This window comes from Mobula hypostoma, chromosome 4 (genome assembly GCF_963921235.1).
Source record: "Mobula hypostoma chromosome 4, sMobHyp1.1, whole genome shotgun sequence".
Classification (NCBI taxonomy): Eukaryota; Metazoa; Chordata; class Chondrichthyes; order Myliobatiformes; family Myliobatidae; genus Mobula; species Mobula hypostoma.
In genome coordinates, this window is record NC_086100.1 from 95,007,056 (window position 1) to 95,034,774 (window position 27,719).

General features: G+C 43.1%; 1 protein-coding gene across 1 annotated transcript in view; it reads right to left on the reverse strand.

Moving 5' to 3' along the window:
- Nucleotides 1–285: 285 nt before the first annotated feature.
- The window catches only part of LOC134345471 (single-pass membrane and coiled-coil domain-containing protein 1-like), a 42,191-nt gene continuing 14,757 nt past the window's right edge, over nucleotides 286–27,719 (reverse strand). The window contains exons 2-3 of the mRNA XM_063046176.1: nucleotides 8,161–8,310; nucleotides 286–4,797 (exon numbers count right to left, since the gene is read on the reverse strand). Of these exons, the coding sequence (XP_062902246.1) occupies nucleotides 4,392–4,797; nucleotides 8,161–8,310 (556 nt within the window). The 3' untranslated portion in view covers nucleotides 286–4,391. The remainder of the gene's footprint in view (nucleotides 4,798–8,160; nucleotides 8,311–27,719) is intronic.

The following is a 27,719-nucleotide window of genomic DNA, read 5'->3' on the forward strand; positions in this document are numbered from 1 at the left end:
AATAAAAAGGAAGTGCTACAGCACACAAATATAAAAGTACTGAGACAGTACAATATGGGTGCAACACTGCTTAGCACTGTGATGTGAGGTTCAGCAGGGTCACAGCCTCAGGGAAGAAGCTCTTCCTGTACCTGCTGGTGCGGGAGCGGAGGCTCCTGTAGCACCTACCAGATGGGAGGAGAGTAAAAAGTCCATGGTTAGGGTGAGATGCATCCTTGATAATGCTTTCCGTCCTGCCCAGGCAGCGTTTATGGTACATGTTCTTAATGGGGGGCAATTGGGTGCCGATAATCCGCTGGACAGTTTTCACCACACGCTGGAGTGCTTTGTGGTCTCATACGGGACAATTGCCGTACCACACCGAGATGCAGTTGGTGAGTATGCTCTCAATAGTACAGCGGTAAAAGTTCGTCAGTATCCTGAGACAGAGGTGAGCTTTCTGGATGCTCTGCAGGAAGTAAAGGCACTGTCACGCCTTTTTGATTGGGATGGAGGAGTTCAGGGACCAAGTGAGATCCTCTGAAATGTGGACACCAAGGATTTTGAAGCTTGATACACACTCCACTACAGCTCCATTGATGTAGATGGGGACATGAGTGTGGCTCCTAGCATGCCTGAAGTCCACAATGATTTCCTTGGTCTTCTGGGTGTTAAGGGCCAGGTTGTTGTTGGCATATCACACGGCCAAGTGCTGGACCTCGTCCCTGTAGGCCGTCTCGTCATCCCCTCTGATCAGGCCAACCACCGTGGTGTTGTCTGCGAACTTGAGTACAGGAATGCAGTCATAGGTGAAAAGGGAGTACAGAAGAGGGCGCAGCACACAGCCTTGAGGCACACCAGTGTTCAGGGTGAGAGTGGAGGAGGAGAGGTTGTCTAACTCAACTGATTGGCGTCTATTAGTCAGAAAGTCCAAGGTGCAATTGCAGAGGGATGAGCTGATACCAAGCTGGTGAAGTTTGGCGATCAGCTTGGAGGGGATCACAGTATTGAATGCCGAACTAAAGTCAATGAACAGCATTCTGACGTAAGAATTGGGTATCGCATGGTAATGGGCCCCTCAGGCCCAATGAGCCTGCACCTCTTGCAGGGTACCCTTCAAGAAGTTTAGTCTGGGAGTAGAGTCTTGTGCACAATACTTAGATTTCAGATGAATGAGTTCTTAGCCAAGTTGGAGGAGGCTCAGCCACTTCCCCCCCCACCTTGCTTTACATGGGAGAGATTAGTTGAGATATGCTCAGTTAAACATCACTCTGGAATGGATTTTTATTGGGCTCTTAGTTTTAAAATGTTCAATATTCTTAAAATATCTTTTGAGTTACTGACTTTGATTTAATAAAGTGCTTAGAGTTTTAAAGTGTATCGTAACATTTCAAAGAAATGTACCAAACGGGTCAAGCAGTGGTATAACCCTCTTTCAGCAAGAACCTGAAAAGATAGGAAGTTATTATTTCACATACAATATATTGTAACGGATATTTGCTTCCTAGGCTGGTTTTTTTTTGCCAAGCTTAGCTTTCTAAACACATCAGCTGCCACTTTAAAGATCAAACATTTGTAAGTTAAATTTCCAGCTAATATTCATTGCTTAGCTTCCGGTTGTAAACAGGAGTCTGTTTTCATTTCGTAATGTAAACAGAAAATAGTAATCAGCTCAAAGTTGGAAACAACAGTTTTGCAAACAAACACTGTTTATAGCACAAGATGTTGGCCAATGCATCTGTTTTATTGCTGAAGAGGTGTAGTATAAAACAATGGGTTATTTAATGGGGCTTATTTCAAAACAGTCAACACTGGCAAAGTTGCGTATTTCGAGGAAGCTTGCAGACCAGATGGAGATAATCATTTAGTATATCAATAACTGGTGTATTAATAAGGTTTATGTACTCAAGGAAGTTAGCTTCACATCATTAATTGTGGGTACCTGGGATCTGTGTCTCCAAGAAGCTTTTGAACCATTTGTGTTAAAAGGTATATGAAAGAATATAACGTGGGTGAAGTCACCCAAGTGGCAAGGAAACTATAAGTGAAGAGAGCAGTTCAGGCTTATTAGGAACAGACCAAGGAACATTGAGAAGCATGAAAGAAACACAGGGTGAACTAGAATCCATTCATCTGGCTTCGATTTCTGCAACAGATGAATAGTTTATCTGTGATTCATGGGTATGTCTTTTTAGCTTCATTCCATGTTTCCAAAACATTCCTTCCTGCGTTAGATATTATTTGTAATTTGGAAGTCTTTTATAAGATATAAATCCTTTGAGTTTTAAATGTGTTTTAAGAATGTTACTTGGAAATCAAAATGCAAACCATTATCATATTTTCTGGGAATGCCCCGTTATCAAAGATTATTGGAGTGGGGTACATAATGCCCTACAAGACATCTTTAAAAGTGAAATACCCTTGGAGAGTAAGACCATATATTTTGGGTATGTACCTGAAGAATGGTTGAAAAGAGATAAATATTTAATGAATGTACTGCTGGTGGCTGGTAAAAAGACCTTACCAGGAGAGCCCAACTTTAAATGTATGGATGGAAATTACAATGGACAGTTACAAAATGAAGAAGATAACAGCATCTGTTAATCATAAGTTGGAACAATTTTATTCATACTGGAAAAAATAGTTTAACTACTTAATACCTCATAGGCCTGATTTTATTCTCACAAGTCAATGAATATGTTGTAAAAAAAAAGATCACTCCCTACTCTGTACATAGTTTTCTTCTTTCGATTGTTCTTTCCTCTCCTTTCTATAACTGTAAACCTCAGATAAATATTATGTGGAGATTTGTGACAAATATGATTATATGTACAGTATCTGAAATACATCTTATGGAAATGTTTGTTTGATGATGAAATTCAATAAAAATAAATTACAAAAAAAAGAATGTTGTTTGGATTTAACCGTGTATCACTGAAAATAAATGAACTGTGTTTTAAACTGCTTTGATAGTTGCAGATATGTTCTCCTAGGCAGGGAGGGAGGGTCCTGTTGCTCAAATAGTGGGTATTGGCAGCTGAAATTGCCAAGGAGAATAAACAGGAAAATGAACTAGTCTTTGAAGATCGAATAGTTACAGTATAACCTCCCTTTGGTGAGGGTACTCTGGCTATTTACATCTTATAGGGCTTAAGGTCTTCATTTGAATTAGAACTTGGTGATCAGCAAACCCAATACCATCACAATATTCAACACATAAGGTCCGTGACACTCCTGCATACTCTTCCAAAAGTGAACTAATTTAAATTCGTACCTATGCTCGGCATTTGAACCAAGTGCATGGGTTCAGATCCCAGTCCAGTGACTTGAGCCAATTCCTCAACACTGCATCAAAGTATTGCAATACACACAGAACACTGGGGGAGCTCAGCAGGTCAGGCAGAATCTATGGAAAAGAGTAAAACAGTCAACGTTTTGGGCTGAGACCCTTCTTCAGGTCTCAAAAGTTCACTCTTTTCTGTAGATGCTGGATTCCTCCAAAGCTCTGTGTGCATTGCTTTGGATTCCCAGCAGTTGCAGACATTGTTGTGTTGTGATTTACCAAAGTATTGTCGCAGCACCTTCAGAAGTGTGAACTGTTAGATCTACCATTAACAGAAATGCCATCAGCCCTCCCAGTGGATAACCACAACTATAGGAAGTCTCTGATATTTTGGTCAGGCTTGTTTATTACTGGGCTTCAACTCCACGTAATACATCCCATCATATTTGGAAGGCTGGAAACCTTTGTGAATGTTTCCCACACAGTCACTTACAGAGCAAGTATGCAAGATGACATCTGTTTCAAAGAGATTAGAGAAGAGCAGTCCAAAAGTTGTCTAAAATGTTTACATAATTGATGTGTATTCAATACCCAGAATATTAAACATGATAATAGTTTGGAAGTAGAAAACCTTGCATAAAACTAAGGTATCATGGAAAAAGGGGTTGGTCAAAAGGGAATAAGTGGCATACAGCCAGTGGAAATCCTACTTCCTTCTAATTTAAGAATGCTACCAACTGTGTCACAGTGAACAACTAGGTTAGGAAACAAGAGAAGAAACTTGCAGAGATTTCAATGACGAGGGATTAATTTCCTAGGGTTTACTGCGTCATTTGAAAAGAAACCTTGATTCATTAAACTGCGATAACTTTTCAGCAAATCTACTGTACATGTCAAACAAAGTAACTTATTTAGCTTTCCAATCCTTGTTAAAATTCCAGCAGAAGTTTTGCTTTTCCTTATTTTGTACTTTCCATGTTTGTCAGTTTTGCAAAGGATCAGGCTTTATTAGTGTAAAGTGTAGGCATGAGAATGTGAACAATTATGCCATTCCCATGTCGGGTAGCTTCCAGTTGTACGTGGACCTTGCTTCTCACTCTGATGCAAGCAGATGTGGTGTCTTGGTGGCTTAATGACTCCCAGTTGTCACCGTGTCATTTTCTTTATCTAACAACTGCACAATGTGGAGGAGACAGTGGTGTAGAATATGGCTGGACACAACTTTCTTTAACACCTCTTGGATGTTCTGATTGTACTTCTTTCTTGCAAGAGGAGGGTAATACTTGGCCTCATTGTAATAGGTCACAAAGAATGTGCACAGAGCCTTTTCATCAGAGTCAGTGAGACCAAGTTCTGAAAGCGCACTTGTCCACGTGGCCTCAAGTTCCTTATCCCAAACCTTCCTCTTCAAGATAGAAGACAAAGTGGGCAGAACGCTGGAAGATTCTGGCTGCTTCTCCAATACACGAGAGTGCAAAGACTGAAGCATATCCACAACATAACTGAAGAACAGGTTGATTTCCAGTTGTGTGAACCTATTCAATATAAAGAACAGGTTAAGCTGTATATTGGTGGATGTTAGTAATGAACATTGTTAAATGAGCCATAAGAACTGGTTTGAAAGTATCAGTTCACATCTTCAATTTTCCAGGATCAAATTTAACACATGGACCAAGACTTCTAATTACATGATATTTGTTTTTATTTGAGATTAAACTGGAATCTCAGATGGATGCTGTGGCAGGGCCCCCACAATATAATTTCCTAGAAGGTGAGATCAGGAAGCATGTGGCAATGATCCAGATGATCTCAGTACATTTCATACACATTGTGATAGGGTATGACATGACACACCACATGAGCGTTCACATCTCCAGATGATTCTATAACTTCAGTCTCTGAGGGTGAACCCAAGAAAGTCAGCTGATCCAGATAACGTACCTGGCCAAATACAAAACATCTCTGTGGACCAACTGGCTGGAGTATTTACGGAAATGAGCTCTGACTTATGCAATCTGAGATACCTACTTCAAAAAGGCATCTATTATACTGGTGTCCAATTACAGCATGAGGATATGCCTCAATGACTATTGTCCAGTTGCACTTACACCAGCTGTAATGAAGTGCTTCAAGAGGTTGGTTATGGAGCAAATTAACTCCTGCCTCAGAGCTGACTTGTATCTGCTTCACTTTGCCCATCACTAAATGTTAACAGCAGATGCGATTTCCATGGTTCTTCATTCTGCTCTACACCATCTCGACAACAAGTACCCACGTCATGCTGCTGTTGGCATTCAACACAATTGTCCCAATGTCTCACAATTGTCTCATCTACATTGGAGAATTGGCAGTGGAGAGTGTTGGCTGCTTTAAATTCCTGTGCATTAACATATTGGATTATCTGTCCTGGGCCTAGCACATGCCTCCTTACTTTCTCAATAGGCCTGGCATGGGGTACCTTATCAAATGCCTTGCTGAAATCTATATACACTACATCTATTGCTCTACCTTCATCAATGTGTTTAGTCACATCCTCAAAAAATTCAATCAGGCTTGTAAGGCATGACCTGTCTTTGACAAAGCCATACTGACTATTCCTAATCATATTATGCCTCTCCAAATGTTCATAAATCCTGCCTCTTAGGATCTTCTCCATCAATTTACCAACCACTGAAGTAAGACTCACTAGTCTATGATTTCCTGGGCTATCTCTACTCCCTCTCTTGAATAAGGGAACAACATCTGTAACCCTCCAATCCTCCTGAACCTCTCCCATCCCCATTGATGATGCAAAGATTATTGCCTGCTCCCTGGGGTATATCTCATCCAGTCCTGCTGACCTATCCAACTTGATGCTTTCCAAGAGCTCCAGCACATCCTCTTGTTTAATATCTATATGCTCAAGCTTTTCAGTCCGCTGTGAGTCATCCCTACATTCGCCAAGCCCCTTTTCTGTAGTGAATACTGAAACAAAGTATTCATTAAGTACCTCTGCTACCTCCTCCAGTTCCATACACACTTTTCCACTGTCACACTTGATTGGTCCTATTCTCTCATGTCTTATCCTCTTGCTCTTGACATACTTGTAGAATGCCCTGGGGTTTTCCTTAATCCTGTCCACCAAGGCCTTCTCATGGCCCCTTCTGGCTCTCCTAATTTCATTATTAAGCTCCTTCCTGCTAGCCTTATAATTTTCTAGATCTTTATCATTACCTTTTTTTTGAATCTTTCGTAAGCTTTTCTTCTTGACTAGATTTATATCTACCTTTGTACACCATGGTTCCTGTACTCTACCATTCTTTCCCTGTCTCATTGGAACGTAACTATGCAGAACGCCACGCGAATATTCCCTGAACATTTGCCACAGTTCTGCTGTACATTTCCCTGTGAACATCTGCTCCCAATTTATTCTTCCAAGTTCTTGCCTGATAGCTTCATATTTCCCCTTACTCCAAAGAAATGCTTTTCTAACTTGTCTGCTCCTATCCCTCTCCAATGCTATGGTAAAGGAGATAGAATTATGATCACTATCTCCAAAATGCTCTCCCACTGAGAGATCTGACACCTGACCAGGTTCATTTCCCAATACCAGATCAAGTACAGCCTCTCCTCTTGCAGACTTATCTACATATTGTGTCAAGAAACCTTCTTGAACACACCTAACAAACTCCACCCCATCTAAACCCTTTGCTCTAGGGAGATGCCAATCAATACTGGGGAAAGTAAAATCTCCAATCATGACAACCATGTTATTATTGCACCATTGCAGAATCTGTCCCCCTATCTGCTCCTCGATGACCGTGTTACTATTGGGTGGTCTTTAAAAAATACCCAGTAGAGTTATTGACCTCTTCCTGTTTCTAATATGTTGTCTTATTTTGAATTATGCATGAATTCATTAATCGTGAAACTTATTGCATCTAGATTCTGGCTAGATTGAAAATCCCATTTGGAATCAGTTGAATCGAACCAAAAAGTCTTTGTTTTGTTCTTGTTTTAAGGTTTGGCCAAAAAGAACTACAGTGTACAAATCACTGAATTCAAATGAACCAAGGATGGTAGAAGCAGACAGACCAATTGCCTTTGTTCTTGCCATGAGGAGGGAGATGGAGGCTGCCATTTTATGAAGAGACACAATGATGTCTCAGATAATCTGCTGAACTAGGGATCATTTCCAAACAAGAAGTTATTTGTGAGGTGTTCTTTGGTTGGATATAACAAGCTGGTTTGTGACTGTCGGGGTCTGTATTTGCCCTGTGTGTTTCTAGCTGGTTGCTAGTTGAGAATGAAGAGCCATAAACGACTGATTGTCACCTGCTGGGAATGGGTGCAGGCCTGGAGCTGAGCCAATGAAAAGGTGTTAAAGGTCAGACACATGACCTACAGCCAATGACACTGGAATGCAATGTTTGAATGGTAAGAAATGAGCATAAGAGTAAAGATTTTCACATGGAAGACAGTGATGACTCGGTAGGAGGTTCACCATTGCAGACCCCACAGACACGTGAAGATTTGAAACGGGACCACGAGGAACATGTGGCCAGCAGCAGAAACTCCTTTTTAACTGGTGTTATGTTTTCTGATCTTTGACAGTTCATGCAAGGTCAAGAAAACTTAGTAGGTGTGCACACAGGTAATTGGTTGTATAAGTTCACATGTTCATCTGTTGAGACAATAAAGGCACTCATTGGGGATTACAGATTCTCCCTGTGCTTCCCTGATCATTATCCCAAGGGGTGATTCTTGTAACATAGGAATAAAATGACTTCTTTTCCCTAATGTTCTGATATCCATTGGCCAATTTAATTAAAAAAAACAAAATCCAGAACTCCTCCCCAAATCTCCCAATCTCCAGGATCACAAGGTCCTTACGAGCTTTCACTAATACTTATTCTCACCTCTCCTCCAGCAGCATTGACCACATCTCATCCTGTCCAGTTTGTTCTGCAATGTTTGCACAGTGCGGGTCAAAGGACTGCATGAGAATCTTTGCACCCTGATCCAATTTCTGATACTGAAGTGTCAGTTCCTCTATTGTCTTTTCTAGCCTAGAAATTGAAATAAGAGAAATGCAATTTTAAAAATGGACAATGTTTGGATCATTTACTATATACTAGTGAAAAACCATGATTATGAACTGATGGCAGTTCAACGAGGATGGTCGTAATGGTCTGGCAGTATTCAAATACTTGCCCAGATATTGTGGATCTGGATGATTGTTGAAATCACACTAATCATTGTGAAAACCCTAAATTAAAAGCCTCTGGAGAAAGACGAGTAATTTAAAGATATTGGCAGCTTTTGCCAAAGGCTCTAATGTCAAGATATGACGAGGAAAAGTAGAAAGAAACCTGAAAGGATAGGCCGATAACTGCGAGGCAAGTAATGGAAAACCCGTGTCAACTCTTATTTGACCCCTCCCTGAGCAACAGTCGATCCTTATTAGGTGGTACTCTAAGATACCACCTTAATTAATATTGAAGAGTCTATGAAGGAAATTGGAGGAGAAAACTGAAGCTATAACAGTCTGGTTCTGGTAGAGGAGTGGCTCTGTGGTGCACGTTGGCAATAGTTTCCTTTACAGCTGCAGGAATAGGTTTACATCCTCATCCTCCGCTAATCCTGGGTCAGGGAGCCCCACCACCCAGGTCACGCTCTCTTCTTGCTGCTGTCATCGGGTAGAAGGTACAAGAGCCTCAGGACTTGCACCACCATGTTCAGGAAGAGTTACTACCCCTCAACCATTAGGTTCTTGAACAAAAGAGGCTAATTACGCTCATCTTCACTAGCCCCATCATTGAAATGTTTCCCACAACCAACAAACTAATTTTCAAGAACTCTTCATCTCATGTTGTTATTTATTGCTGTTTACTTATATTTGCATTTACGCAGTTCATTATCTTTAACTCTGGTTGATTTTTCATTGATCCTGTTATAGTTACTATTCTGTAGATTTATTCAGTATGCCCACAAGAAAATGAATCTCAGGGTTTTATATGGTGACAAATATGTATTTTGATAATAAAATTTACTTTGAACTTCTTATGAACTTTGAACCCCTGAAAACAGATCCCACAGACCTCTTTCTATTTTTGTTGGTTTGGCTTTTCAATGTGGTAATAATGATATTTCACCTTCTTTCATACAAAAATTAATAAGATGTGCTTGGAATGCACCCGAAAGCAGAATAACCAGTGAACCCTTGCAAGGCGTCAGGCTCCAGTGGTGTACCTGGTAAGACATTGAAAACCTGTGCCAACCAACTGGTGGGAATGTTCAAGGACCTCACCGCTACATACAGTTGTTTCCACCTATTTCTAAAGAGCGATGACAATACCAGTGCCAGAGAAGAGCAAAATAAGCTGCTTCAGTTACTATCTCCTAGTGCACTCTCATCTACTCTGATGAAGTGCTTTGAGAGGTTGGTCATAGCCGGAATCAACTCCTGCCTAGGCAAGGACCTGGTCCTACTGCAATTTTCCTATCACCACACTAGGTGTACAGCAGATGCAATCTCAGTGTATTTAGCACTCAGATTCCTTCCTATATTGATGTGACCATAATTGAACACAATATTCTAAGTGTGCTCTCACCAGGGTTTTATAGAGCTGCAACACTACATTGCAGCTCTTGAACTCAATAAAAGGTATGCCTTCTTAGCAATCATTGAACATAGAATAGTACAGCACAGTACAGGCCCTTCGGCCCACAATGTTGTGCCGACCCTCAAACCCTGCCTCCCATATAAGCCCCCACCTTAAATTCCTCCATATACGTGTCTAGTAGTCTTTTAAACTTCACTAGTGTATCTGCCTCCACCACTGACTCAGGCAGTGCATTCCACGCACCAACCACTCTCTGAGTAAAAAACCTACCTCTAATATCCCCCTTGAACTTCCCACCCCTTACCTTAAAAGCATGTCCTCTTGTATTGAGCAGTGGTGCTCTGGGGAAGAGGCACTGGCTATCCACTCTATCTATTCCTCTTATTATCTTGTACACCTCTATCATGTCTCCTCTCATCCTCCTTCTCTCCAAAGAGTAAAGCCCTAGCTCCCTTAATCTCTGATCATAATGCATACTCTCTAAACCAGGCAGCATCCTGTTAAATCTCCTCTGTACCCTTTCCAATGCTCCACATCCTTCCTATAAACTTGCAGAGCAACTTCAAGGGATCTATGGATGTGGACATCAAGATCACTCTGTCCCTCTACTGACCAAGAATCATGCCATTAACTCTGTGTTCCAGCTTCAAATTTGACCCTCCAAAGTGATTCACATCACACTTTTCAAGGTTGAACTCCATCTGCCGCTTCTCAACCCAGCTTTGCATCGTATCAATGTTCCATTCTAACCCTCGACAATCTTCTATGCTATCCACAACACCACCAGCCTTTGTGTCATCTGCAAATTTACTAACTCATCCTTCCACTTCCGCATCCAGGACATTTATAAAAATCACAAAGAACAGGGGTCCCAGAACTGATCCTTGTGGAACACCAACCTCCAGACAGCAAAGGCCCCATCTACAGCAACCCTCTGTGTTGTACAGGCAAGCCAATTCTGAACTTACATAGCCAAGTTTCCCTGGATCCCATGCATCCTGACTTTATGAATGAGCCTACCATGGGGAACCTTATCAAGTGCCACTGGAGTTATAAGGATCAACACCAAAGAGTAGTAATCTCTTTCCTTGCTTCCTGTAGTAATACTAGGGCATATCCTGTCCAGTACTGGGGACTTATCCATCCTAATGTTTTTCAGAGGTTCCAGCACATTCTCCTCCTTAACATGGATGTGTTCTGGCATATCAGCCTACTTACACTGTCTTCAAAATTGTTAAAGTCTCTTAACATCAACATGTTCTAGCATATCAACCTATTCTACACTGTCTTTAAAATTAAGATCTCTCTCACTAATGAATACTGAAGCAAAGTATTCATTAAAGACCTCTCCTCCATTCTTCAACTCCAGGCACATGTTTCCTCTTCTCCCTGAATGATCCTACCCTCACTCTAGTCATTCTCCTGTTCTTCACATATGTGTAGAACGCCTTAGGATTTTCCTTGATCCTACTCACCAAGGCGTTCTCATGCCCCCTTCTAGCTCTCCTAAGTCCAATCTTAAGTTCCTTTTTGGCTACCTTGTAACTCCCCAGAGTCCTGCCTCATCCTTGCTTCCTAAAACTTAAGTATGCTTCTTTTCTCCTCTGAGTTAGATGTGCCACATCTCTTTCCAACTACAGTTCCTTCACCCGACCATCCTTTCCCTACCTCAATGGGACAAACCTATCCAGAACCACCAGCAAGTACCCCCTAAACAACCTCCACATTTCTGTTGTACATTTCCCTGATTACATTTGTTCCCAATTTGCGCTCCCAACTTCATGCCAAATAACATTATAATTCACCCTCCCTCAATTAAATACTTCTCCATACCATCTGCTCTTACCTCTTTCAATGTCTATGGATTACTCCCAATAGAGTGACTGTGTGTCCTCCACCCATACTGACTCAGTAGACAAATCTTCTACAACTTCCTTCCCTTCTGCAGCTGTGATACTATCTCTGATTAGCAAAGCCACACCCTCACCTCTTTTACCCCCCCCATGTCCCATTTGAAACATCTAAACCCCAGAACATTCAATAGCCATTCTTGCCCTTGTGACAGCTAAGTCTTCGTAATGGCCACAACATCATGGTTACATGCACTGACCCATGTTCTACATTCATCACCCTTTTACTGATACATCTCACATAAAATAGACACACCTCTATCCATCCACTGACTTCAATCTTGATCAAGAAAGTATAAGATTTATTGAAAAGTCCTCTCACTGTACCCCTTAAGTGCTGAGCAACACTGGGTGCATTTTGGATGTTAGTGTGATTTAAATTGCAGGGGATAATTATTAAGATTGTCCCTGCAACTTGAAACAAAATGTCATTAGGCCAGTACTATATTGTTAAAATATTGTATTGAAGAAACAACTGTTCCAGCAAATCTGTGGCTCCATAAGAAACAACTGAAGGTGGAAAATGGGCAAAGTTCCTGTTGACTCAGCAAGGTCCCCAGTTCACAATTTGCCCTATCAGCACCTGCCATTTACAAGGTGACAGGGACTGAAAAATCTGTCAAGGTCCACATTGGGCAGAGCAACTTTGGGACCAAGCCCACAGCTCCTAAAGTGGCAACTAAAATGATAGAGTGGTAAAGAGGGTATATGGTTTGCTTGGGGCATTGAATATAGCAGTCAGTAAGTCACTTTATAATTGCGTAAACCTTTGGTTAGGCCACTTTTGGAGTATTGTGTGCAGTCTGATCACCCATTGCAGGAGGGTTTTGGAGGTCGAGGGACAACCTGATAGAACTTCATGAAATCATGAGAGGCACAAGAAGGGTTGTCTGATTCCCAGGGTAGAAATGTGAAATACAAGAAGCCTTGTCTTTAAGGTTTGAGGAGCAACGCTTAAGGAAGGTATGTGGAGCAAGCCTTCGTTTTACTCTGAGAGTGGTAAATGCCTGGAGAGTGTTGCTGGGCATGGTGGACAGTGACATGATAATGATATTTAAGAGACATTTCGACAAACATAGGAATGGAGGGACATGTATCATATACAGGCAGATGAGATTCATTTAGTTTGGTCTGCACAGACAAAGTGGGTTGTAGTTCTATGTTCAAGATTCAAGTTTATTTATCATGTGTACATTGAAACATACAGTAAAATGCATCATCTGAGCAACAAACACACACCCAAGGGTGTGCTGGGGGAAGCTCACAAGTGTTGTCACACATTCCGGTGCCAACACAGCATGCTGACAATGCTCGGCAGAACAACAAAGATCACAACGAAACAGTACATAACAAGCGACAAAGCAACAACAGCAAAACAAGCTTAGACTTAGACTTGGACTAAGATTTGGATTCAGAATCTGACACTCAGACATTGAACCTTCGACTACAGCAGCAGACATGCAGAGATTCACAGACCTGGAGCTCTGACCAATGGACCCTGACTTCCAGTCTTCCAATTTGACCACCCTGCCTTGATCCTCGGCATCGACCACATGACCTGCCAATCATCGAACACCTGGTAGTCACAGTCCATCACTCCCAAGGACAGCACTGGCCTTGACTACACCTGATTGCCATAACTGTACACTTTGCCTTGTGCAGAATTTCATTCCCAGACACTCAGCTGCGATGATTTCACTTGCGAACTCAACTGATTCCCAGCTCTGTGACAATATTTTCATAAAATGTTTTGAAATAGCCCTGTGTCTATTTTGATCTCTTGGATGAGATGATGTTGCCTTTAGTTCCTGAGCTAGGAGGAGTGGTTTGGTAGAGATGCAAGGCATACTCGACCACTTGTACCTGTCTGTCTAGGTGGGTAGGAACTATAGTCTCATTTCAGCCAGAGCAAATGTGGGCGGAAGAATTTGCCTCCTGGAGGGCATTAGTGAATCAGATGGGTTTACGCAACAATATTACAGACTTAAAATAACTGAGCAATAGATACCAAGTAATCCAACTGCCATGGCTGGGAGTGCGTCACTGGTGACATGTTAAATACAGAATTCATTGGTGGTTCCATGTATTCTACCTCCACTTTCAAAAGTTCAATCAAACTTCAGCAAGAGACAATGCACAGTGCCATAAATCCAAAGGACCAAGGGAGAATTTGTGCACGTTATTTTCCATAGCACCATAACCACTACACTATGCGCCCCAGTTATTGTAAAGCAACTCTGTAGATCGAGGTAATTTAGCTAACTAATCATCTCAATAAATCTAGCTCATTATTGTGTTGATCCAATCAATTGTATTCAGATTACTCTAGTAATTCAGTACTACAGCTGTTATCCAGGGATTGTTTGCCCCTGCTGAAAGGAAGCCAACAGCTCTTTCCTCACCTCCATTCAGGACCACAAACAGTTCTTCCAGGCGAGGCAACACTTTATCTGTTGGGGGTCATCTATTACATCTGGTACTCCCAATGCAGCCTCTAAATTGGTGAGATCGTCAAGCACCTCCACTCCATCTGCCAAAAGTGAAATTTCCTGGTAGCCAACCATTTTAATCCCTGTCCCCATTCCCATTCTGACCTGTCAGCCATTTTAATCCCTGTCCCCATTCCTATTCTGACATGTCAGCCATTTTAATACCTATCCCCATTCCCATTCTGACATGTCAGCCATTTTAATCCCGGTCCCCGTTCCCATTCTGACCTGTCAGCCATTTTAATCCCTATCCCCATTCTGACATGTCAACCATTTTAATCCCTGTTCCCATTCCCATTCTGACCTGTCAACCATTTTAATCCCTATCCCCATTTTGACATGTGAGCCATTTTAATCCCTGTCCCCATTCCCATTCTGACCTGTCAGCCATTTTAATCCCTATCCCCATTCTGACATGTCAGCCATTTTAATCCCTGTCCCCATTCCCATTCTGACCTGTCAGCTATTTGAATCCCTATCCCCATTCTGACATGTCAGCCATTTTAATCCCTATCCCCATTCCCATTCTGACATGTCAACCATTTTAATCCCTATCCCTATTCCCATTCTGACATGTCAGCCATTTTAATCCCTATCCCCATTCCCATTCTGACATGTCAACCATTTTAATCCCTATCCCCATTCCCATTCTGACCTGTCAGCCATTTTAATCCCTATCCCCATTCCCATTCTGACATGCCAGCTCATAGCCTCCTCTTTTGCCACAATGAGGCCACACCTCAGATTCTGATTAGGTATGTAGCCTCTAAACTTATAGCATGAACATCAATTTCTCCTTCCAGTAAAATGTTTTTCTCCTGTTCTTCTATTCCCCACTCTGGCCTCTTACTTCTTCTCCTCGCCTGCCTATCACCTGCCCCTGGGTTCCCTCCTTCTTCCCTTTCTTCCATGGTCCACTCTCCTCTCCTATCAGATTCCTTCTTCTCAGCCCTTGACCTTTCCCGCCCACCTATCACCTTCTAGCTAAAGTCCTGAAGAAGGGTCTCAGTCCGAAACAACAACTGTTTATTCATTTCCATAGATGCTGCCTAACCTGCTGAGTTTCTCCAGCATTGTTTTTTTGTTGCTCTGGATTTCCAGCATCCACAGAATCTCGTGTTTATAACAGCTTTATGGTTTATGCAGTTTTCATCCACCTGTGTTCAGCACTCTGAATCGTACAGCAAAACAATTCGCTGATTTACGGTGTTAAAAGTCTGTCACGGCAGTTTTTGTCTGAGTTCTTTGACCCAAGAATTGGCAACAAACTCCTCCCACCACGGACAGAGATAAAAGAGAGACCGCAATTCACCAAGTACAGAGCCTCCGGCAGCTGATCCACTGCTCCTGAGGTTCCATTTTTCTCCCGCGAGAGTCCACGGGGCTGCAAAACCTCAGAACCCCGAAGGCGCGCTTGTCTTCTCGGTCAGTTCCTTGGGAATTCGAAAAGCAGCTGGTCATGAGCCCTGGACGCGGGTCCCACCACTGCAATACTAACTGCACGTCTAACTATCTTTGTATTGATCACAAACTTGGCCACAAAGCCATTAATTCCATCATCCAAATCTTTGACATATGTAACCCTCTCACCATGGCTCATAATAAACCAGGTTCATTAGCTAGCTCTGGCTAACAGCCATGTGACTCAGTATTGCGTGGGTAATAGTGAGACGGCCATAATCAATAAGCAGCACACGTCTAGGTCGGTATGATTCAGGTTCAACCAGACAGGAAAGTTGGAATGCTCCATTGAGGGAACAGAAACTATGGTAAATGCTGTGTAAATACTGCCCCATGCAAAGTTGTAATTCATCAGGAAGGCCAGTGATGTTGTTGGGTTGGAACTGGACCCTGTGACGGTGGTGTCTGAAAAGAGGCTGCTGTCCAAGTTGCATGTCATCTTGGACAATGTCTCCCATCCACTACATAATGTACTGGTTGGGCACAGGAGTACATTCAGCCAGAGACTCATTCCACCGAGATGCAACACAGAGTGTGTCATTCCTGCCTGTGGCCATCAAACTTTACAACTCCTCCACTGGAGGGTCAGACACCCTGAGCCAATAGGCTGGTCCTGGACTTATTTCCTGGCATAATTTACACATTACTATTTATGGTTTTATTACTATTTAATTATTTATGGTGCAACTGTAATGAAAACCAATTTCCCCCGGGATCAATAAAGTAAAATATGACTATGACTATGACTAGAAAATAACAGAACTTACACCAGCATAAACTTAAAGTGGAAGTATATGTACAGATACTTCAACTTTAACAAACAGTAGCAGAAAAAAAGGAACCACTACAATTAAACCAGTCTACATGTGCACCTAGACGTTGGAGCTCATTTCTGGATTGTCGGGTGTTTCACTTTAGTTACATGGTGCTGGACCCATGTTCTGTGTGAAAGACACCAGCCACAGTTCGAACTTCCCTCGAAGACCATTTCGAACAGACTGGCTAACTCAGGAGTATTAGCACTTCCTCTCTGGAACCATTTGTTTGCACAAAGCACTTCTTACAACAGTGTCCCTCCCTCGGCCGGGATTCTGTGAGCCTCTTCCCTTCTGTTCTTCTCCGCACCTCCTCCTTCTTCCAACACCTGCCAACAAAAGTCCCAAAACCAACCCGCTGGCTCTTTGAAATCTGATGCCGCCAAGTTCTCTTGAATGTTCCAGGGCATCCCACTGGACAATGTTATTAAGACAAAACCCGAATGGCTGACACAACATTCTTATAGCTGAGTAAATGACTCCTTATCTTAGCAGAGGCCGGGTCGTGGCACAGTGAGATCAGCGCTGGACTCCGGAGCAAAGGTTCCCGAATTCGACTCCAGCTCGGGCCACCCCCGAGCACGCTTTCCATCCATGCTGGGTTGAGTGTCGAGCTAGCCACTCGGCCTCGTAAAAAATACAAGGGTCGAGTCAGGAACATTCATAACGTGACCCGGTTAATCCTGACACCACGTGCCAGACAAGAATGGCTGAATGTCTGGAACGACAGGCTTAAAAAAAATCTGAGCAGAAACCAAAATACTGGACTGTAAAACTTAATTAACAGTACACATTGTGTTTTACAGAAAAGAAAATACTTAACAGCATAATAGTAGAAATAAAATAAAACATGTTTTTAACCAGGGCATTACACATATACAGTAATGTGAAAAGTGAAAAGGTGCCATGGTAGTGTAGCGGTTAGGTGCTCTGGTTTCCTCCCGCAGTCCAAAGACATACCAGTTAATAAGTTAATTGTAAATTGTCTCACGATTAGACTAGGGTTAAATCAGTGGGTTGCTGGCAGTGTAGCTCGAAGGGCTTATTCTGCACTTAATCTCCAAATAAATAAATAAGTGATCGCAACTCCAACACCCGCGGAACACGGGCAGCCAAACAGCGCAGGACCCCTTTATTCTCTCTCTTTGTCTCCTGCCAGTCAGCCAATCTTCAATCCATGTCAGTATCTTTCCCGTAATACCATGGACTCTTATCTTGTTTAGTAGCATCATGTGTGGCACCGTGTCGAAGGAGTTCTGGAAATCCAAGTACACAACATCCACTGACTATCCTGTGTTATTTCATCAATGAATTCCAACAGATTTGTCAGGCAAGATTTGCTGTGAAGGAAACCATGCTGACTTTTGCTTATTTTTATCAGAACCAGAATCAGGTTTATTATCACCGGCATGTGTTGTGAAACTTGCTAACTTAGCAGCAGCAGTTCAATGCAATATATAATACTGAAGAAGAAAATAATAATAATAAATAAGAAAATCAATTACAGTGTACATATATTGACTAGATTAAAAATTGTGCAAAAACAGAAATCATATTTAAAAAGTACAGTAGTGTTCATGGGTTCAATGTCCATTTAGGATTCGGATGGCAGAGGGGAAGAAGCTGTTCCTGAATCACTGAGTATGTGCCTTCAGGCTTCTGTACCTCCTACCTGATGGTAACAGTGAGAAAAGGGCATGCCCTGGGTGATGGAGATCCTTAATAATGGATGCTGCCTTTCTGAGACACCACTCCTTGAAGATGTCATGGGTACTTTGTAGGTTAGTACCCAAGATGGAGCCGACTAAATTTACAACCCTCTGCAGCTTCTTTCAGACCTGTGCAGTAGCCCCCTCCCCCCATATCAGACAGTGATGCAGCCTGTTAGAATGCTTTCCTTGAAGTTTCAGTGTATTTGTTGATATAACAAATCTCTTCAAACTCTATGTGCCTCCATTACACCAAAATCTCATCCTTACTAATGGAGTTTCAACATCTCACCAACAACTGAAGTTGGGCTAACTGGCCTATAATTTCCTTTATTCTGTCTCCCTCCCATCTTACCAACAACTGAAGTCAGGCTAACTGGCCTACAATTTCCTTTCTTTTACCCCCCTCCCATCTTGAAGAATGGAGTGACAATCACAATTTTCCAGTCCTCCATAACCACTCCAGAATTCAGTGATTCTTGAAAAATCACTACTAGTGCATCCATAATCTCTTCAGTTGCCTCTTTCAGAACCCTGGGGTGTAGTCCATCTGACTTATCTATTTTCAGTCTTTTCAGCTTCCCAAGGACCTTCCCCTTAGTAATAGCTTCTATACTTACTTCTGCCCCGACACTCAAATTTCTAGCATACTGCTGTTGTCTTCCACAGTGAAGACTGACACAAAATTTTTATTGAGCTTGTCTGCCATTTCTTTGTGCTCCATTAATTCTTCTCCAGTGTCATTTTCCGGCTGTCCAATATCCACTCACCTCTCACTCTTTATATATCTGGAAATAGTTTTGGTAATTCCTTTTTTATTATTGGCTAACTTTCCTTCATATTTCATCCTTGATCGCTGGGCATTACAGAGAGTGGTACGGACAGCCCAGCACATCTGTGGATGTGAACTTCCCTCCATTGAGGACATTTACAGCAGCAGGTGCACAAAGAACATCTGGAAGATCATTGGGGACACCAGTCATCCCAACCATAAACTGTTTCAGCTGCTTCCGCCTGGCAAACGGTACCACAGCACAAAAGCCAGGACCAACAGGCAACAGGACAGCTTCTTTCTACAAGCCATTGGACTTTTAAATTCACATGTCTGTACTTGGTGATGGAGTCATTAAGAAAAGATTTTTACTACCTCACGTTGTGGGATGGATGTAAGATTAAGTAAATTCAAATTCGTCTTTTCTCTCCTCTAATATGATTAGCCAGCTGAGAGGTGTAGAGGCAATGAGTTGCTTTTGAAACATGAACAATGAGTGAACTAGATGAGGTCTTTTGTATCATTAGCTTTGCATGTGAAGAATCAGTAAAGTTCTAAAAAGTTGACTTGTTCTAGCCATTCATTAACATTTGAAGCTTGCAAATAGTGCAAATTGTATTTAAAGCCAACGTTAATCTTATCAGAGTGTCATAAACAGAAAGTGTAGCTACCTCTCCTTAGGGTGTAGATAGTGGATAATTTACTTGTTGAACAAATCAAGAGAAATACATCACTTACTTGGTTTAACAACATACTCCTCAGTTTGTGTACAATTGCCCTGATTAATAGTTTTCGGAAAGTATTTATGAACTTTGTTTAAACGGTACTTTGCTGATTTTTTACGGGAGAGCTGGATTTACCCGTCTCAATCCTACGTCATCACGTGACCCCCCCCCCCCCCCGATTAATAGTTGGTAAGGACATTAATGCATGTTGCACTTCCCATTGTGGTGAGAGACATGTTGTTAACTCAGGAATGGGGTCATTGCTGAGGGAAGGTATCAAAGGAATTTTAATGACTGTGTCACACTATAACTTGACTGATAGACTTGTCACCCCACCCAATAATGTCAGTACTGCACGGATAGTCCACCCAACTTTAGTCACTCTCAAAGCTGGACATTTCAGGCATGTTTAAAGAACTGTTACATTCTGTTAGGTACCCCTCAACGGGTTATAGAACCAGCAGAAATGGAAAACACCTTTAGTCTGGTATTGCTTTTAACTAATGCTATTTTTTACGGGAGAGCTGAATTTACACGTCTCAATCCTAAGTCATCACGTGACGCCCCCCCTCCCCCCGATTAATAGTTTGAACAATAAAAGTAATTTGCAATTGTTCTCACCTAGTTTCAGAAAAAAAGTTGGTAAGGACATTAATGCATGTTGCACTTCCTAATGGCTAATTGTCAGCTAATGATTATCATAGTTAGATTAATGTTTTTCTATCTGGTCTGAAGACAGTAAAACAAGTTGAACACGCATAGTGTCAACTGTTTATTTCCCTTCATAGTTGCTGCCTGACCTACTGAGTTTCTCCAGCGTTTTGTGTGTGTTTCTCAGGATTTCTAGCATCTGCAGAATCTCTTGTGTCTCCAATAAAAAGGTTTGGTTTTTTGTGCAAGGTTTTTGTGTAATCTCAACTGCCCTGCATTTGATGTTTCATCCTGGTCTGTATCTGAAAGTGCTTTGACTTATTTCACACACACCTGGGCAATACACAGGCTTGGGTTGTTAAGAAATAAGTAATGGTCAATGTTTGTCTGGAAGCAACCTTTAAAAAACATGACAGGCGCTTACCATGAGAGAGTGCACGATAGAAGATTGTAAACCACCTTGCCTTGATGATCATCTCCCTGAGAGTCACCATTGATCAGAGACCACCAGACTAACCACAAAATAACATGGTTCTGAGAACAGATGGAGTAATTATATGTTGTTAATCTCCTGATCTCCTGACATCAGAGACTCTCTCTAAGACCGTGATGGAACATTGTCCACCATGATAATTCTATAATTTTATTTCCTGAGACAGTCCAATTAACTACTGATTTTTTTTGTTACGTGGACTGTTGTGCAGTAAATTATGAGGATGATCTGATTGCTGATTTCCAGTTGATTGAGATTAAGTTTTCCCCATGTGGTGAGGGACATGTTATTAACTCAGGAATGGGGTCATTGCTGAGGGAAGGTATCAACCATGTTTAAAGAACTGTTACATTCTGTTAGGTACCCCTCAACGGGTTATAGAACCAGCAGAAATGGAAAACACCTTTAGTCTGGTATTGCTTTTAACTAATGCTATTGTTATTAGCAACTACATAATACAGTCATATATAACCAGATAAATCAAACAGGTTAGCAGTGTTAAGTGTATATATATGTGCAAATATAAGTCCCAAACTATTGAGCTTGGAGGAAACAAGGCCTAGAATCTTGAGATGGTAAAGTATGAAAGTTGAGTTCAATCATGGAATAGGTGATGAGAGAGAGGTATTTGTAATCCAGGGTAAATGTCAAGAGAAGGCAATTACATCGATATTCCATAGATTCCACGACAGCAATACAAAATAACAATAGCAGTAGGTTTTATCTTCAAAGTTGTTCCACTCCACACACGAAATATCACCGACAGTGATCTTCAACGAATATCCTTTCAACACAAGTGGTACCACACCTGAATTCCGTTATGGGTCATCCCAAGGTGGTGGCCACAGGATATTCCAACAGAATCCATGTATGGATTATCATCAACAGCAGCCTATCACTGAGGGACTGTCCTGAAGTGGTAAAACTACCAACCCAGGCAAGGATTATCACACACAGGTAGTTTCCACCTGTGGCTATCACAGTTGTGTGTCTGGGGTAGGGAAACTACCCCAAACACACAACTGTGATAGCCACTTATCCAGTTCCACGACATACAAAATAACTCCAACAGTGATTTGCCACAGGGCTGCCTTTCTTCAGTGAACTACCACACCCAAAGAAGGATAACACACAAGTGGTATTCACAAAGGTACTCCTCTCCCCAGAGAACCCACTCCTGTGGATTAACCACGTGACAGTCACACCTTCGTATTCGAATGGAATTAAACTCACCCTTACGGGCTACTTAGGAGAGAGTCCAAACAGTGATCTCTTTGTCATTAGGTTTCTTCAGTTTCAAACTTTCCTCTCCGCTCTTCTCTTCTTGCAAACTTGTTCTAGTTGCAGAAAACTTGTGAGAGTCATTTATCACTAGTCAGGATCGATCTCAACTCACCCCTGTTGGGCTAATGAAAGTTTAAACCAGGGCCTCACTCATTGGTGCCTTTCATTGATTGAATCCATCTTGACTCTGAGCATGTGTTTCTCTGTGTCTGTAACTGTCCTTGTAAAAAGTAAACACACTACAGAGAAACTATAACATCAATTGTCCATCAAATAACTCCACCTCTCTCTCTGTCTTTCCTTGGCAACCCAGAAGCTGACAGCAGAAGTCAGTGTCCTTGTAAAAGTGTAAAGGCAGACTCTGTCCCTCTCTCTCTCAGCAGAAATCCAAAAATTAGTCTCAGTTCTCTCTTGTGCCTTAAAGTGACAGTCCACAGCAAGAAGGAACCCCAGGAGTACATAACAATTCATTGTGGTTCATTATTCTTCCCCAGTTCTTCTCATCAGTGAAAGTGTCTTTAGGTTTTGGAGCTGTTGCTGTGAGCAATTTTCCCATGGACAGCCTACTTGGAGATGACAGAAGAAATCAGTAGTTTGGTCATCACCCCAAAACTCTTCCCCAGTTCTTCTCATCAGTGAAAGTGTCTTTAGGTTTTGGAGCTGTTGCTGTGAGCAATTTTCCCATGGACAGCCTACTTGGAGATGACAGAAGAAATCAGTAGTTTGGTCATCACCCCAAAACCTGAACCATTGAAAAAGGAGATTGACTACTTTTCTCATAATAATCAGAGAAGAGGACAGATAACCAGTTTTAACTTTAGCCATGATCACTGCTGTGCATCCTTCCTCACCATTTAATACAAGGCCATGCGGAGCAACTTGCTAACTGAACTCCCTCTATTCACTTTATCTTCTGCTTGTCCACTTTACCTTTCTACTTGTAGTTCTCTGTTCCCAACTTTGTCCCTGATGTGAACTTCAGGTTCTTCTCATGGATCCTTCCTTAGTTACCTCATAATAAACAGAAGCAAAAAGAGGCCATTTGGCCACTTGTGCCTGATCTGTCATTCAATGAGATTACAGCTTATCTGCTACTCAGCACACTTTCAAGTTCAAGTTCAACTTTAATTGAGATTTACCATACGTGAATACCCATGAATACAACCAAATGAAACAGCGGTCCTCCAGGGTCAAGCTGCAAAACACAACACCAACAGTCATACACAGCACAAGGTACATATAAAATAGCAGTGAAATATAGTCACACGATAAAATATAATACAGACCAATCGCTGAGTCCATGGATGTTGTTGGCAAGAACAAGCCCACAGCAGTCCATAAACAAATGCAATCCAGCTTGTCATCCACCGAGCAAAACTGGAGGGCAGCACCGAGGGGAAGGACATTCCCCAAATCCAGCGTGGGCATTGCGCTACACCGCCTCCAACGTTAACTCTCCTGCGGGGCTGACACCGTAGAAAAAGGCAAAGTCTGTGCTACAAATGGGGCCACTCAGCTCCCCTGCCATCGGTCTCGGCAATAGATCAGTGAACCAGACTAGCAGTATTCTACATTACCAGTGTCCAACAGGGTCTTGCGATCAAAAGACAAACATCCCAAACAGTCCTTTGCTGTTGGACTACACACTGCTTTCACGCACGGATTCCAACGCCTCTCTGTAGCAGGCAACAACACAGCCTGCACCAAGTCCAGTTCCTTTGCTGACGAGCAACTCACTGATGGGATAGACTTACACTAATACCACAGTTCCTTAGTATCTAAACATCTGTCAGTCTCTCTTTTGAATATACTCTGCAAGAGTGCTTCCACAATTGTTGCAGTAAGAGTCTTAACTTACCTGTTCATTGAAAACCACCACCCTGTGGGAGACAGGGACTGGCCCGTGTAAGGAGCATTGCAGCCCCTCCCAGTAGCTCCCACTACTTGATGGCATCATGGTACCAGTGGCGTTTAAAACAAGCATGCAGTAACTATACAGTTGTTTAGTTCTTGTGTTGTGTGGACCAGGTAGACAATGCTGCAGTCACACAGTTAGAACATTTAGTATTTGCCACTGTGTGTATGTTTAGTGTCTGTTTTATCCTGCTAATCCAGGTGCAAAATTTAGATAAGTATCTAACCAAGTTACCGCTAGTGAGTGTCTTCTGACCCCACTCACTGAACCTGTGAACCTGATTTCCCACACAATTGGCGCCGTATCAGGGTTTGGCGATTGAAAGGAAGATGAATATCTTTAGAAGGTAAAATAGGAGAGAGTGCGCTCCTTCCATATGAGGAGGGCCAAGTCCCGGGGTGGACCGACATCAGTGCGGGATTTGGGAGTCTCGCCAACTACCGGCAGACTACAGGACGCCCGTAGTCTAGTGAGACAAGTTGGACTCCAAGGAGGTGAAATTGGAACACCACATTGGGTTTGTACTTAATAAGGCAGGGCAAGGGGAGCCAGTGGAGTGCCTTCTGGCTGCTGCAGTAAGGCAGCAGTGTGAGATAATTTCACAAAAGGAGAAAGAGGTAGATGGTTTGAGGAATGAAACAGAATTATTAAACCAGTGATGTGTTACCACGGGGGAGGTTGCCCGGTTTGTACAGATCTGAGCCAGAAAGTTAGAAGATAGGGGCACAGAGATGGCCTGTTGACCAGTGAATGTGCAGCAGTCAGAGGCTGCCCGCAGGGCTAATTGGCAACCAGACCCCATTAAGGTCCCAGCCCTGATGTCACGGGGATGTGACCCCAACACATGGGTAGGGGATGGGGACATTTGGTTAAATGGTGAGGATGGGAAAGAGAGACTTGTGGTTCCTTCTCTAACTGTGTGCATATTCCCCCTATGCAGCTGCACCAGTACAGGCCTGACTGGTAGCCATGTAGTCCTGGACCCGTCTAGGGTCTGCTGACCCAAAGCCTCTCCCACCCTCCATGGAACAGGGTGAGGAAGAGCAGCAGGCTGAGGGACCGCCAGGGAGATAGTTTCCACTCTTGAACTGGCAGAATTGGGAGACAGCTATAGGCAGAAACCAGGGTGCTCAATGCCCACATGGTTGTCAAGGATCTAGGATGCAGGAGTGCTGGGATGAATTTGTTTAACAGGGATTTGGGTGTCCCAGGGGTGGGAGGAGGCGACCGATGAACAACGCCCTGAGAGTGCCATCTGCTTCCACTGTAGTGATGAATCGCGATGGGGCAGTGACAGCAGTGGTTAAAGTCAGGTATCCCTCACTCTTCCAGTGGGATTTGCAGTCTCGGGTAGAGTGGAGCACAATGGAGGAAGGGACCCGAGCGACATCCCACCGGACGGCCATTAGTGGTGCTGCCCTTATTGGGGCCCTCGATAGGGGGCACTGTAGACGCCGCCATCAGAGTACAGTATTGGCGGGATTAGAGTATGTGCGGGAAGGTCCCTGTTGTCGGGTGCGCAAATTAGACAAGCGGCCTTGAGGTGGAGAGCCCCGCGGGTGAACCGTAATGTTTTTGGCAGACAGGTGGAGTCCCACTCCTACCCTCTGCCATGTGAAGGGAATAGTGACAGCGTAGAACAAGCAAGGAGAAAGGTCATTCTCCAAACCCTTCCCCAATTAAAACTCCTTCCGTCTGCCGCAGGTTCTCTCGCAATCTACCCCATATCCCTTGCTGGAGGCTCTGCGAAAGGCACCGGTGGTCCTTCAGCGGTAGCAGAGATTGGACAGTAGGTGGTGCCTCTCTGCCCCACTCCCATAAGGAGGGATAATTTGCCCTGTACCCCCTTCTAATAAAGTGTGAATGGTCTGAGTTCGAGAAATGTTGAGTGAGATGTGGCCTTACTTAAGCGAGTGGGTGTGTGCGAAGTCTCTCATGTGTTTGTTAAATCTGTATTGGAAGGGTGTTTGAATTAATCCTAATTAAGTAGAAAAGGTGACTGAATTATTTCGCTACTCGGTGAATTGAATTTGCAGGAGCTCCTATCTTTTAAGAGGGCTGTGCCTTTAAGTGACTGCGTGAATGTGTTGGGGGTCCCATCCAATCCTTTTTTCCGCACTTTGTTTCTTGGGAAATTTGTTACGTTTTCCACTGTGGAAAATAACTGTTTGCTCTAAATTTTGCAGTTACTTGCGTAAGCTCTGAAGAAAGTTCAGGCATGGATCAAATTAGTTTTTGGAGGGAGCTGATTCCGGCGTTCTGAGTGTTTTTCACGTCCCATGCTACCCACAGGCGGCAGGGCTGATCGAGCGCCTGAACAGCCTGCTGAAACAACAGAATAAGTTATTGACTCCCCACCCACACTTTCAGAGGGGGTTGAGTGTGCTGCTGCAGGCGGCGGACCTGGGTTGCTCCTCGATGTCCCGGAACCTGGCAATGTCGGATCCTCCAAAAGTGGAAGAAGTGGAATTGGAGGAGGAATCGAAGAAGTTTTGGATGCAGCAACCGCACGGGCCACCAGGGCGTAGGGAATGCGCGATGGGTGGCGTTACCGGTGGAAAAGGGTGTCTGCTATAATACCCAGTGACTCAGCAGGAGGGAGGGAGTTGTATCACCCTACATCCCAGAATGGCGAAGCAGTGGTTGCTCACGGCAGTTGTGATGTTTGAATTTCAACTGAATTTATTTAAACTTTACATCCGTCCCACAACGTGAGGGAGTAAAAATATTTGCGTTATGACTCTGTCGCAACGTACAGACGTGTAAATTTAAAAGTCTGGTGGAACGCAGCAGGCCAGGCAGCAACTTTCAAATCCCTTACTCACTCTTCTTTCAGTTAGTCCTGCCGAAGTGTCTCAGCCCGAAACGTCGACTGTACCTCTTCCTATAGATGCTGCCTAGCCTGCTGCGTTCACCAGCATTTTGTGTGTGTTGCTTGGATTTCCAGCATCTGCAGATTTCCTCGTGTTTGCGAATTTAAAAGTCTGTAATTGCTTGTAGAAAGAAACTGCCCTGTAGCCTGTTGGTCCTGGCTTTAATGCTGCGGTACTGTGTGCCAGACGGAAACAGCTGAAACAGTATGGTTGGGGTGACTGGTGTCCCCGATGATCTTCCAGGTCTTCTTTCTGCCCCTGCTGCTGTAAATGTCCTCAATGGAGGGGAGTTCACATCCACAGATGCACTGGGCTGTCTGTACCACTCTCTGCAGTGCACAGCGATCAAGGTTGGTACAGTTCCCATACCAGGCAGTGATACAGCCGGTCAGGATGCTCTCAGTGGTGCCCCTGTAGAAGGTCTTGAGGATTTGGGGGCCCATGCCGAACTTCTTCAGTCGCTTGAGGTGGAAGAGATGCTGTTGTGCTTATTTTTGGTGTGTACCTGATTCGATGTACAGCGTGACGTGAGTGCGAGAGCTTGCTCGCTGAAATTCTAGTGTTGTCCGAAGCCAGCTTGTTCAATCGGTATGTAAGGATCTACCAGAGGTAATATTCTAGATAAAATAATACGCTCAAGAAGTTTGTAATACAGCAGAAGAAAGAAATTGGCCGGTAACCTGCAGGGTCGTCCACAGGCTTTCCGGGTTTCAGTATCGAAATGACTTTGGCACGTTTCCAAGTGTTGGGGTATT